The sequence below is a fragment of the Gavialis gangeticus genome, unplaced genomic scaffold (assembly GCF_001723915.1).
Source record: "Gavialis gangeticus isolate Ggan-Ray unplaced genomic scaffold, GavGan_comp1, whole genome shotgun sequence".
In the NCBI taxonomy this organism is placed as follows: domain Eukaryota; kingdom Metazoa; phylum Chordata; order Crocodylia; family Gavialidae; genus Gavialis; species Gavialis gangeticus.
In genome coordinates, this window is record NW_017728997.1 from 52,731,616 (window position 1) to 52,745,939 (window position 14,324).

Below are 14,324 nucleotides of genomic sequence, written 5' to 3' on the forward strand. Positions count from 1 at the left end.
CTGCCTGAGCGCTTGAGCGTCTGCATGGTGATGGGATGGAGAGGCCTCTATCTCGGAGGCTTGATGGAGAGCCCGGGTGGCGCGGAGTGTTATAGCCGGTAGGCTGATTTTTGTGTTGCAGCCGGTGGGCTCAGGGCTTTGTTTGTTGTGGTGATGTTTGTGTAACACCGGAGGACCGGGTGAGGCTGTAGGGGAAGGAGGAGGCCTCAGGGGAGCGCCCCAGTAGCATGGGGGGGTTCCTGGTGCCCTAGGAGGGCACAGCAATCGTGCCAAGGAGGGCACAGCAGTTTGTGCGCTGTAGGGTGGCACTGCATAGGTGGGGTGTCCCGACCCCAGCCCAGTGGGGCGACATCGGGCGGAGCTAGTGGGGTGCCCCGACCCCAGCCCAGTGGGGCAGTATCGGGAGTAGAGCCCAAGCAGGGCACGGGACCCAGAAGATGGGTCAGGGGGCCAGGCACAGCTAAGGCCACCTGAGCCCCAACCGCGGGAGGCGCGGGCGACAAAACCCCAGTGTGGGTAACTTACCACAGGAAGCGCGGGCAACGAAACCCCAGTGTGGGCTGACTTATCGTGGGAAGTGCGGGCGACGAAACCCCAGTGGGGGTAACTTACCGTGGGAAGTGCGGGCAACGAAACCCCAGTGGGGGTAACTTACCGTGGGAAGTGCGGGCGACAAAACCCCAGTGGGGGTAACTTACCGCGGGAAGCGCGGGCGACGAAGCCCAAGTGCAGGCAGGGAGCACGAGAAGTGCGAAGCACAGGCCCCGGCTGGGGGTGCGAGGGCGAGAGCACTGTGGTGAGCCCCGGGGAGGACAAGAGCACTGTGGTGAGCCCCGGGGAGGGCAAGAGTATTGCGGTGAGCCCCAGGAGGGCGCGCGCATATTGAGAGGTCCCGGAGGGGGTGAGCATGAAAGTGAGACGACCCGGGAGGGGTCACTAAGATAAGTACAGGCAAGACAACGTCCGGAAGATCTGCAAGGCTTGGGGCGTGCTACAGGGGAGGTTGGAGGCATGCGACGCCCATAGGGTTAGGGCACCAAGTTCATCTGGTACAGAGCTGGGACCGGTAGAGTAAGAACACCGGGTCCAAGGGGCCAAGTAAGGCAGCCTCCCATTAGTCTTAAAGAAACAGCAAAGTTGTGGCAGGTGAGAAAGAGGGTGCTAACAGGCAACTTGGCACGGTAGGGACACCAGGGGAGATCATGGCCACTCCTGGGTCCCTGCCTTGTGACACTCTTGGTTTAGAAGTTGTCTTGTATTTTGTTGCTGTACAGCACTTATAGCATGAGTTCTTACATTTAATACATTGCTGGTTTCTAGATGATTAGATTTTATTTACTCAGAACTAAGGACCTACTGAAATCATGATTTCACATTTTTTGCAGAAACCATGAAATTGTTTGCAAAGAAATTGAAACAAAGAGAAGGCTGAGAGGGGATTTAGTAGCAGCTTACCGCTCTATCGGGGGACTACTTCAAGGGGTCAGCGAACAACTGTTCACCAGGGCACCCTTGGGGAAAACCAGGAGTAATAGCCACAAACTCCTGGAAGGCCATTTCAGGCTTAACACTAGGAAAAACTTCTTCATAGTTAGGATGGCCAGACTGTGGAATAAACTCCCTCCAGAGGTGGTGCAATCACTTACCCTGGAAATCTTCAAGAGAAGACTAGGTAGTCACCTGACCCCAGTTGTTTTTCCTTCCTAGTGCAGGGGGGGTTGGACCTGATGATCTTGCGAGGTCCCTTCCAGCCCCTTACAATCTGTGAATCTTTGATACGTCCCCCACGAAAAAGTGCAGGGACCACAAAAAAAGCATGAAAATGACCAACAAGTGGGGGGGAGGGGCAGGACTTCTGGGACCCCTCAGCCAATCAGAGGCGCACGGGCACTGTGTTCTGCTTTGAAAATGGTGACTGGCACCACACTCAGACCATGGAGGGGGGTGGGGAGCAGCTACCCCAAATTTGGTAGGTCCTTAAATATAACTTGTCAGGCTGTATTTTAATGGAGCTAGAATTCAAATGCAAACAAAAATGGTTTCCCAGTTTTGAATAGATTAGAATGAAACATCTACAGACTGAAATGCTAGGTGAATAATGAAAGATTTTTCCCCAGTTTAGTGATTTGACTTTCTGCAGCAAATACGCTGCTTAAACTAGTGATTCTCAGCCAGGGTCCTGTGACACCCCGGAGTGCTGCCAGATCCTTGGAAGGGTCCTGTGTGAGGCAATAAGCACAGGCTCAGGCTTGCCCCTGCCTGTATGATTCCCCAACCCCACTGCTCAGCCTCTCTGCAAGGAGGCGAGCATTGCATATCAGTTTTTTAAATTGGGTGCTGCTCAATTCACAAAGTTATGGAGGGGTGCCTCAAGTCCAGAAAAGTTGAAAACCACTGTTTTAAACTTTTAAATGATTTGTATAGATTTATCATCTGTGTTTTACCATAGGTTATCCTAATTTTAAATATATTTTTCATCAAAACAAATTCTACTGCTGATTTTTATTTATTTATTTTAGAAATAGCTTTTTATTCTCTCTGTTGGTCAAATATTTATCAGTCTTGAAACAATATGAAATTGCAACATACTATCTTAGTTTGTTGATATAACAATAACATTTTCTAAAATGCTACCAGTAGAGTGAGAAGATCCTTTCTTTTTGCAAAATAGCCTTCTGTTTAATAGCTTAAAGTCCAAAGGGCTGGTGGGTCTAAGCTGTGGTATTTGGGTTTGGGGTTTTGTGTGTTCATTATGGTTCATTTGTTTATTATACCCATGCAGTATTTTAGCAGTGGCAAACTTTTCAAGTTGGAAACAATCCAATTCTAGTCTAGTGCAGTCCTCATAGCTTCTGCAGTGCATCAGTGGCAAGAGGCTTTCCTTGTGACTGCACCAGGGCCAGAGCCAGGGCCAGGCTGTATAGAAGAACTCTCAAATGTTACTGTAGTCTCAGTTGTTTTTTCTGCTTAACCTTCACTAGAGTAAACTCTTCAGTCCATGTGTGATAATGTCAATGAAAAGAGTGAGAGAGGGAGAAAATTTAAGCTAACCTCTCTCAATATATACATAAATAGATATTATTTTGAAGCCAGTTATTTTAACTTGCTCTGTTAAATGTTTTTGAAAATTCCAGCTCTAGTATGCCAATTCCTACTTTTATAACAATTCTCAAGTGTGTTATTGGCTATGTAGTTAACTTTAAGCAATACCAGTGGAACAGAAATTGTAACTTGGTAGTTCTTGGCAGAGCTGAAATCAAACCTAAGAGGTCTCACACACATTGCACACACAATTCATATGTTAAAATCGGAAGGGACCATCATGCATCAAGTCAGACTAAAATTGCACTATATCATATTGATTTGTTCAGGTTCAACCAAAAGTTTTATCTCTGAAATTATTGATAATTTTCTCAAAATGTGACTGCTAAGCATTTAGAAATGGGAACACTGAAATTAAATAATGCTTAGGTATTCTAAGGGTTATGAAGTTTAATTCACTAATGCTTAAAAAGAATCCTGAAATGCTTAAATGGAAACCATTCTAAAATTGTATGCATTTAATTATAAAGTTTTTAAGCTGTGTAACTGCTTTTATGTACCAGAAGTACTTACAAAATTATTCTATCATGCATACTTCCATATCTGTGTGAATATAAAATTTAGGGACTATTTGCAGAACCCATGGAAATGTACCTATCTTGACAGAGCCTCCTAGTCCAGATACAGGATATGAAAGTGGAAGGAGTTCTTCCTGCCTGTCATACCAACTCCCCACAGTAGTAGGCAGCTATCATTTCTTCTGGATCATGGTGCATATGTGAGAGGTCACCCAGACCTTTGACACAGATGTCTCGGCAGGAGTGGAAGAGCAGAGGTTGCCCAGACCTTCCATCCTTGCTTTAGGCTATCGAGACAGAATCCAAAGGCCAGACTGAGTCTGGATATTAAGTGCCTTGATGGTTGTAGCTATGTGCACATCTTGAAACTGAACTTGGGTCTCCTATATTGTAGACAACAATTCTACCACTGAGCCAGAACAGCAGACCTCCCCATAAAACTTAAGTTAAAATAACAAAAGTATCCTTCTGTCAACATAGCTCTACATTAGAGGATTTTCTGGCTAGCTGTGTTGAGAAGGGATTGCAATATTTTTGCCTACACTCTTAGCTGATGTAGCTGTGCAGTATAACATTCAGTATCTGTAGTCCCATAGTTTTTTGCAATCTGACATCTCAGTTAAATTATTTCTATGTAGAATGTAATTGAATCTGTTGTATAGTCATGGATTTTCAGGGTTGCATAACAGGCAAGCTGTGTAAGCTATGTCCCATTTGTTGAGCATTCAAAGATTGTATACATTTTCTCTTCAATTGCTTTGAGCCCCAGAGTATTCTGACACTTTGTGTGGGTCCACTAACCTATACTTGCATACACTGTAACTTGTATTTTAAAAATATAAAATGCAACCATGTAGTACGATGCCAATAATATGACAAACCAGGGCTCAGCAACTTTTGTGGCCAGAGTACCAAAAATACCCCAACCTCAGTCCACTCAACTTAACATATTTAAGATAACGGGGCAGGCCATGAGGGGCTTGATCCTCGTTGTTGCTGGCAGCTACACATGCCTTTGGGCAGATGGCAGGGAAGGGGCCAGGGTTGTGCTGCCCTGGCCCATCCTTGCCATGTTCGCCAAGGCACACGTTCAGTCACCACCAGTATGAAGTCACTGTTGGGGCTCCAGAGCCTGGTGAAGTTGTTTGCAGCTTGTGCGCCATCTGCTGCAACTGTCCAGAGCCCAGACCAGCTATGGCAGGCAACTGGGAGGCTGCATACAGTTGCGCTGGGCTCTCAGGTGGTGGTGGGGGCATGGATATCTCCAGGGAGATGGCGGGGGAAGGGCCTGGGGCATCACAACCCTAGCCCCTCCCCCTGCCAGCCTCCTGGAGGCATGTGTGCAGCCGCTGCCAGCGTGGACCCAGTGCTGGGTCTCTGGATACCAGTGCAGCTATTGGCAGCCTCCTGGCTGCCTGCCACAACTGGCCCTGGCTCTAGGCAGCTACTACATGCCATGGAGGCCAGGCTGCTTGTAGCAGGGTTTGCAGGCTCTTGGCCACCTGCTATCAGCAGCCTGGGCTCCTTGGCTGGCAGCAGCTGCCCAGAGTCTATGCCAGCTGTGGCACGCTGAGCAAAATGGCCTCGCGTGCCATGCTCTGGCACACGTACCGGGGATTGCTGACCCTTGTGATATGCTGTTATTTATCAGTGATATTCACTTGGCAGTTAAGTAAGCAAGACAGCTGTATCTTATACCAGTTTGTGTTTGCATGGCTTTCCTCTGCAATCACATGTATAACACTTTACAGTAGCCAATGTGCAGGTGTCAAAGAATATGAAAAATTGTGCTGAGATCTGTATCAGATACGAGAATTAGAAATTTTCTCTGCCAAGTGAGAATACAAGTAGAATGTTTTGGCTGCTTTCTTATCTAATGTCCAGAAGCCACAGATGATAATATTCCTGCGAAAGCTATGAATCTGACTATCAATAATTTAGTAGATAGCCTCACTTTAAGGTCACTTATTATCTTATTCATATGTTTGAAAAGTCAGTCAGACAGAACCACAAAGATTTATATAATAACTTTTCTGTTGTGTTTTCCACTTCCTTTTTCCTTTTCCTCTGTAAAGCTGCTGCCCGTTATGAAGAAGGAGAGTCTGAAGCAGAGAGTATTACTTCCTTTATGGATACTTCTAACCCTCTTTATCAACTTTATGATACGGTTAGGAGCTGTCGAAATAACCAAGGCCAGCTTATATCAGAACCATTTTTCCATCTGCCTTCCAAGAAAAAATATCCTGATTATTATCAGCAAATCAAAACACCTATTTCATTGCAGCAGATCAGGTAAGAAACAAGTATGAAATATACTTGTTGATCTTAAGTATATACAAGATCTTGTTTCACCTCCAGAATTTTATATCTTGTAGTAGCGTATATATTTATAGGAATCTTTTCTTTCAGAGGTATTCTATGCAATTTTTATCCATTAAATGCACTCTCTCTGCAACTGATATCAAAAGTAAACTCGTTTGAATTATTTACTACATTCACCTTTCATATTAGTATGCACACAGCTTCCGACTGGGCTTCAGAGATGCCTAGTTTTGTTTTTGTTTTGCTTTAAGTTTTAATTGGAATTAATGTTTCTGAAAGGTGCCACTCCTTCGTATGTTTGTGCAGCAGAAAGCAGTGCCATACAGAGCTAGGGTCTATATGTGTTAGCTCCAGAACCACAAGCAGTACAATTAGCGCAGCTCTGTGCTTAGGTTATAATTAGCTCTTTCATTGACCAAAACAAATTAGCCCAGGAACAGCATTATTCTAAAGCAACCGTTTTACTTCCATTGGCTAACTTGAGGTATCTGAAGTAGCAATTACTTTGCCTTTCAGAACAGTTAGTATAGCTTTGGCACATTGTTAACATTTTATTTTTGTATTCAGAATGGAAAGAAACTCCTGACATCTCTGTCTACTGTACCTAGCAATAATGAGTTTTTGTATGTCTTTGATCTAGTTCATTGAAAAGCGAAATGTAATATTTATATTGGTCTTAATTTTCAGTGGTTAATTATTACATACTTGTATACACAAAATGCTTACATAGACCTATGTGCGTACTTAAACATGTACAAGTTTAATTATATATTATATTCACGTTATACAGAAAGGTAAGGCATAATTGGTCCTACTAAAACTTTATATACCTCCTTTAAAGTGGTGTCCTTTCATGGCATATCTTAAATTCACGCATCAAATTTAATGGAACTTTGGAAGTTAATGGCAGAATTAAATTTAGAATGCAAGAGATCTTGAATTACAGCTTAGTCACCTGATGAGGGGTTAGCAGCCTTTGGCCTGCAGAGGTTGGATTTGGTCCTGGAGCAGCTCTAGACCAGGCAGCACACGCTTACACTGAATGACTGGGCTCCTCCACAACCCTTCTTGCTGCTCTCACGCTTGAGCTTCCCCTTGCTACAAAAGGGCTGGGTTATCTGCAGTGGAGGAAGCACAGGCAATTGGAGTGGTAGAGGGCGGGATTTACAGTGACCTCCTAAACTAGGCCATATTGCCAGAGTAGGCTGTTAGAATCCATGAAGTTTGTGGCTACATAGTCTCTTCCTTTCATTAAATCCCCAGATTTTGAAGGGCTTAAGATGCTATGGCTTATCTTGTATTTTAGGACTTCTTTTTCTCCTTGCTTAGAAAGCATTCAGATCTTTTTTGGTTCCTAAAAAGAAATGTTGTTATAGTGACTGCTTCTTTAAAAAATATATATTTACATTTTAATCATGCAAGCTCATCCCATGGAGGGTCTTGTGGGCTTGACTGAAATTGTGTGGTGTTAAGTTTTTAGAGCAGATTTCAGACTATTTTGGGATGTGGGAAATAATGTTGCTCATAATGTTAGTCCTTTATAGGTTATCTTCTGGCTAGCTATAGGTAGGGACCTATTTAATTCATGGTTTCATGGAAACCGCAAAATCTGAGACAGTCCGTGAAATCTGCAAAATCAGCAACAACAAAAAACTTGATAATGAAATGCCTAATCCCCAGTGTGAGCCAGCAGTCCTCACTGCCAGGAAGGGAAGGCGCTGTCTGGTAGAGTGGCATGAAGAGCAGCAGACAAGATGGCAGCTGCGTCCTCATTTCCCCCTTCCCCTCTTCCAAGGCCTCTCCACCAATCAGTGCGAAGGGGCAGGGTCTCCCTGCCAATCAGCACTGAGGGGTAGGGCCACCATGAAATGATCATGGAATTACACCTTCAGGCCGCGATCAACTCGCAAAAATTGGTAAGCCCCCTTTCTCCCCCCCCACTGTGATTTAGATAGACCCCTAGCTATAAGCTTCAGAGTTGGCCTGTTTTTGAGCTGTCCTTGTGGCCTTTGGAAAGGCTCTTGACTTACTACATTGAAAAATAATATTGTATAATGGATTTGAATGCAAGCTGAGCAGAGAATACAGGAAACCCTCACTATTCGTGGGTTCAGCATTCGCGGTTTCAAATATTCACGAATGCCAAAGCTGCTTCCTAAATGCACTTAAAGTAGCTCCTCGGGAGCTACGTGCTTGCTGCCACCAGGCTCCTGCGACTGCCAGAGCAGCCGTGCCTCCCCCACAAGCTGCCAGGAGCACGCAGACAACATTCATGAACACAGTGCCTTATCCGTGGATTTCACCATTCACAGGGGATAAGAGAACATATCCCCCATAAATCGCAAGGGTCTCCTGTAATAAGATAAAGAGATCATAGCATGTAGAAGTAAAATGGGACAAAAAGGGGATAGGTTAGAAGATAAGGTTATATTGAAGAGGATTGTTATAGTCAACAGAAAATAGGTTCTCTCTTTCATATTCCTCCTAAGTGTAAGAGGGATGCAGTTCTTTTGAGTGAAGGGCACAATAAATGTCTAGGAGATAAAAATCAAGAAAAACAGATGGTATGGAGATAGGCATTGGGTCAATCATGGAATGGGGGGAAAAAAGGAGATGTAGGCAGTGAAAGAGAGGATATAAGGAAAAAAACATTTTATGATAACAAATGTAAGTTAATTTGTACTCCTTAATTATACTGTACATCTCTGATGGTCTGATTTTATAAGCTTGTGAGAGGAGCTAGCTGGCTGTCATGAGAAATTAATATTACTGGATAATTTGGAGTCTATAGTTACGTAATTGAAAGAAGAAACAGAATCACCAAATCTGGACATAATCATATGATAAATGAGTAGTAGCTCCCCAACTGGTTTCCTGTTTGGCTCCTGTGCCATTCCAGACCTTAATATTTCAAAATACCGCATCCTTCTGTAACACCAGCCAGGAGTTGCTAGAGAAGGTTTCAGCAACCTGTGGTTCCATTCTCCCATGGCCTCCATCTACCTTTCCTATTCCTCTCCCAGCTGAGCAGAGAAAGAGAAGGGACCAGGGCTGAAGGGCCCAGCTCTGATAATGGCTGCAAGGCCAGCAAAGGGTTTACTTGTTTCTTGTAGGGCTGTGCAACATTTTGGCAACCATTTCATTTCAGAGGTGTTTCGGTGTCCAAAACACCAAATCTGAAATACAAATGAAACAAAATCTTCCCAAACATTTCAGAATGTTTTGGAGGCAGGCTTGTGGGGAACCAAACTCAGAAGAGGGAGGGGGAAAAGGTGGGGAGGACTGCTCTGATATTGATATCTGTAGCTGGCCCCAGTGTCTGCTATCTGTCCCTGAGGTCTCTTCCAATTCCAGTGCTCTGGGGAGGGGACAGAGAAACATATAAGACTCCGTGTGAAGCCTTTCTCTGCCTTTTGTGAACTATCTGTCTGGAAGCAACAGTATGTGAAAGGTACTGGCCGGCTGCAGTGGTTGGCTTCCTAGTAGTCAGTCACTTGCTAGTCTCTCTTCTTGGAAGGGATTGGATACACCCTTCCAGTATATTACAGATAGAAGGTATATTGCACATAGAAGATATATTTTACACACACACACATTAAACAGATAGAAGAAGATGTATTGCACTGTAATAGGGGCAATGCCCTGAGGAAAAACTTGCCCCGTAAGGAAGAGTTCCTGAGCCGGCAGGAGCTAGACAAAAACTGGAAACCTGGTGGGAGCAAAACTGCAGCAGGGAAAACGCCACAGCAACGAAAGAGGGGCAAAAAAAAGAACAACAGGTCCAGGAAGAGCCGGGATTGGCTCTAGCCCCGGCATGAACCTGTTTTATGGCAGCATGCTGGTGCTGATTCACCACCCGGCCTCTTAAGACAGATAAAAACTCCACCAGGAGCAGAGCCTGGAGGACCAGAAGTGAGGCTTCTGGTGGGGCCAGAAGAACCCCGAGGAGGAGAGAGCTCCAGAGAGGAGTAGGGGTGGCTGCTCCAGCAGGGGACACACGGAAAGGAGACAAGCTTGCAAGGGCTAAGGTACTTACCTCAAGCCGAGTTGTGGATCCTGGATGCCTCCAGACGTGACTGGACTGCCAGGGACCCTGCAAATGGAAGAGAGAGCTGGGAGTCCAGACCACAGTAATGACGTAACCGAGAAGCAGAGACATCCCTGGAAACAAGGTCAAAAGGCCAAGACAAATTTACCACCGTTGCTCACCTTAGAAGTGAGCAGAAGGTAACAACTTAAGGTTGGTGTAAGGTAGGGTGTAGGGGAGGCAGAGCCCCGAATCAGAAAACTGGACAAGCAAAGTTAAGGAGGGTCCCAGGGAAGGTGAGACATAACTTCATACTCCCAACAACAAACTTATTTTTCCATCAAAGACGTGGCAGGAAAGAACCCCCTGAAGGACTTCCAAGACAAATACTTTAACGCCAAGCTATCTGGATCCCAAAGAGAAGGCAAGACCCAACAAGTCCATAACAACCAGGCATACTAGTGAATGCCACGGGAACTTACGTGCGTATAGAAGATACAACACTTGATCTGAGCCTTCAAGAGGCCGAGAAGCAACACACGCACACACTTTCCAGCACAGCAAACATTATGAAGTGTGCTGAAAAGGCAGGTGCCAGGTCTCATGGCAGGGGAGCCAGAGAGGGTAGAGGGAGAGCTGTCAGTTCCCCTCCTCTTCCTGCCCCCTCCCGCCAAAAAAAAGCTTAGATGTACCCTCTTCCCTAGTAGCCAGGAGGCTTTTGCTGCTAGTGGCTGCAAGGAGGTGGGAGCAGTGTCTGCACCTGCCCCACCTCCACTAACACGAGCAATAATAATAACTCCCAGCACCACCAGCATGACAGTCTCCTCCACCCCAATTTCAGTTTCCAGCCTGAGCCTTCCAGTGCCAAAGGAGCAGCTGGATCTGAAACCAGGGGAGCTCAGTGCCATAGAGAAGTTCTGAGGAAGGAGGGAGAATCGTGAGTTTCTGCTCCACACCCCTCAAAGTACCCCTAGAGCCAGGTCTCCTCCTGAAAGCACCTCGGAGGAGGTTGAAGTTGTGGAGGAAAGTGGCTCAGGTGAGTCAGTTCCTCTTGCTGTTGTGCCTCTGCCTGCTGAGGAGGGGGATCTGCACCCATACCACAGAAGTGAGGCGGTAGTGTAGTGTGGGAACATTTTGAGGTGGCAGATGATCCCAAGCATGCTATCTGCCTCCACTGCTGATGCAATATCAGCTGAGGCAAGGACGAGAAACACTTCGGCAACATGGGGAAGCTGATGCATATCATGAGGCACCATCTCCTTGCTTTTGCTGCTCCTCCGCCTGGTACCAATGGGAGCATACCCAAAAAGAAGTCCCCCTCTCACTCCAAAGCCCCCATCCCCCAGAAGCAGAGGCAGGCTACCCTGGACCAGTGGGAGAAAAGTAGAGGGAAAGGGGGGCATGTTCCCAAGGCAAGCGAGGTCACCCAGATCATTGGGATGATGCTTGCTCTGGATGGCCAACCCTTCTCTTTAGATGAGCAGCCAGGGTTCAGGTGGCTCGTGGCCCCATCATACTGCATGCCCGCATGTACCACTTTCATCAAGACAGTGGTGCCCTCCCTGTATGAAGCATGCAGGGAGTACTTGAGGGAGGAGCTGTGCAAGGCAGGTCTACAGGTGCTACTTTACACATGCTACTTTTCTCTTGAAGAGAAAAATAGAGGATGTAAGCAGAAAATTGGAATGTCTTCTGTGATGGCCACCTTACATGCAATGCAGGCAAAATAGCTAGTTAATGAAAATGTAAATTGAGGTTTCAGGGGGTAAGGGACAGGCTGGGATCAAGGGTGGGGGAGGGATGCTTCCTCAGCCTGACAAAGGGTTTTTAAACCCAAAAGCTTGCTAAGATACATTTCTCCAACTATTCAGTTGGTCTAATAAAAGGTTTCAGAGATACCCTCAACTGGTCCGTGCTGGGGCCAGGACCCAAAGTGGGGTCAAAGGGCCAGGAACAACCAGTGAGGAATGCCCAAAACAAGAGGCTCAGGATTCCAACCTGCCTGAAGGTGGGGCCAGGGCCTAAGAAGGAGCCAAAGATCCCAGAGAGGGGACCACCACTGGGAGGGGTGAAGGATGTAAAGTGCGAGGCATGGGCCGCAGTATAGGGAATGTACGGAGCTGCAGAATGGATGTCACCCCAAGACACCTAAATGGGCAGCCTCCTACCTGGGAGACATCTCAGTCAGTTTTCCATCAAGGCATGGCAGGAAAAAGAGGGGCGGGAGGTTGGCCCAGAAACAGGTGGGTGGGTAGAGATCTAACCCATGTGGGGAAGGCACCCTGTTACAGGCTACCATCCCTGCTGGTTTCATCCTGCTTTGCCTACACACACACAAGTGACACAAGTTTTGCTTTCAGAAGCTTGAGGTGCAGTGTTACAGAAATCTCTGCACCTATCTTCTTGAAACCTGGCAAGCTTCACAGCCTCAGAAGGAGCTACCATCCCTGCAGTTTTCATCCAAATCAGGCAAGAAATGACAAAGTTATAGGCATTTTAGTTATTCCCCATTATAGCCTATGGCCAGATCACTGAAATAGTGTCTAAGCTCCAAAACAGATTCGGCCAAATCGAAATGGAACAATGATTTGAAACACCAAAACGAATCACTGTCCTTCCAAAACGGCCAAATCCAAAACCAAAACAAAATGTAGCTGTTTTGCATAGTCCTTTTTTCTTGGCAGTGACACCTTCAATCTCCTTTTGCCCTCTGCCTCCCCCCTTTGCTGACTGGACAGGGTTCTCTGGCTACACATAGCAGCTGCCTGTGCTACTTCACACATGTATACTGTGCCTTGCCAACCCTGGTCTAGGAAGTTGGGAGATTGGACCAGGGTATCAAAGGTATGGCCTGTGGGCAGGATCTGTCTCATGGAACCCTACCATCTCGCCTGCTGTGCTATTTGTGGATCTTGAACTGGACCCACATGCCAGATGTAGTGCACACTGGCCCAGCCCCGTGCACTGCTGGTGGGGCTGGATCTGGCATGCAGTGCATACGGTGCACCACATCAGCCCTGTCCATTTGATCCAGTGCACAAATACAGTCTGTGGGCCAAATTTTTTCCTGTGGACTAGCCCTATGCCACACATCTGACTTGTGGATCATCTCCTTGCCATTCATCTGGCTTCATGGACCTGGTGAGTTTGACACCCCTGTACTAAACAGTTTTAAATTGCATGTTTTAATATTGCTGGCATTCAGTCTTTATGTACATCCAATTTTCCACAAGATGGCAAATGCAGCAATGCTGCTTAAGAACATTTACAAGTTGTATGCTACTAATATAAGAGCAAAACTTAAATTAATTGGTTCAGCAAACAGTTAAGATTCATGAGTTTTGTATGAATGCACTTATTTGCTTTCATGGAGATAAATTTCAGTGTAAATAGATGTGATATTTTATCCCAGCCCTGACTATTTCCTATCTAGAACATGGTTCTTTCTCTTGCAACCTAATCTTATTTGTAAGAATAAATGACACAGAAGCCATTTGGAATGCTGTTTTTTAACAAGCATTTATTATTTGTAAAGACCCCAATCTTCATAATTTCTTTAGTCTTCCTCCTACTTTGAAAAAACTTGTAAAATTCCTTTTTATTGCTTTTTACATCCATTGTCAGTTCCATCTTGAATTAAGCTGTGGTCTTCCTGATATTTTCCCTGTATGTCCATAAGATACTCTTATACCCTTCCCTAGTAATATGAGCAGGTGTCCACTTTTTTGAGTTTCAACTCATTTAGGAGATCACTATCTAGCCAGGCCAGTATCCTGTTGCACTTCCCATGCCTCCATTGCATTGGGATAGCTTTCTTCTGTGCCCTTAGTATAGCCTCTGTTAAAGTCTGTCAGCTCTCCTGGGCTAGGGGCAGATATTCAAAATAACCTGAGCCTGAATTGGTTCAGTTTTTGCAGGTTAATCTAACCTGGCTAGACTAAATCGCTTATACAAGGCAGTTGATTAGAATACAAGGCAGTCAAGGGGAAAGAGACTTAACGGTGGGGGTCTACTACAGACCTCCCAACCAAGGGGAAGAACTAAACCAGGAATTCTTAAGTCAGCTCACGGAGGTAGTGAAGTCAAAGGATGTGGTCGTCCTGGGGGACCTGAACTTTCCAGACATCTGCTGGGAAGAGCAGTCAGCCAGGTCTGACTGCTCACGTAAGTTCGTAGCCAAAATGCAGGACCTCCATCTAACCCAGGAGGTGCACAGCCCTACCAGGGGAGACGCCTTGTTGGACCTGATGCTGGCCACGGGTAATGACCTGGTGAGGGGGCTGCAGGTACTCGACCACCTGGGCAACAGTGATCATCGCCTGCTGGAATTCACCATCCAGTGCAAGGAGGCAAAG

The 14,324-nt window shown here is 45.9% G+C and overlaps 1 protein-coding gene across 8 annotated transcripts in view; it reads left to right on the forward strand.

Moving 5' to 3' along the window:
- The window catches only part of PBRM1 (polybromo 1), a 147,576-nt gene that overhangs the window by 52,441 nt on the left and 80,811 nt on the right, over positions 1–14,324 (forward strand). For all 8 annotated transcript variants that reach the window (XM_019505222.1, XM_019505221.1, XM_019505224.1 and 5 more), the window contains one exon: positions 5,696–5,912. In XM_019505222.1, the coding sequence (XP_019360767.1) occupies positions 5,696–5,912 (217 nt within the window). The remainder of the gene's footprint in view (positions 1–5,695; positions 5,913–14,324) is intronic.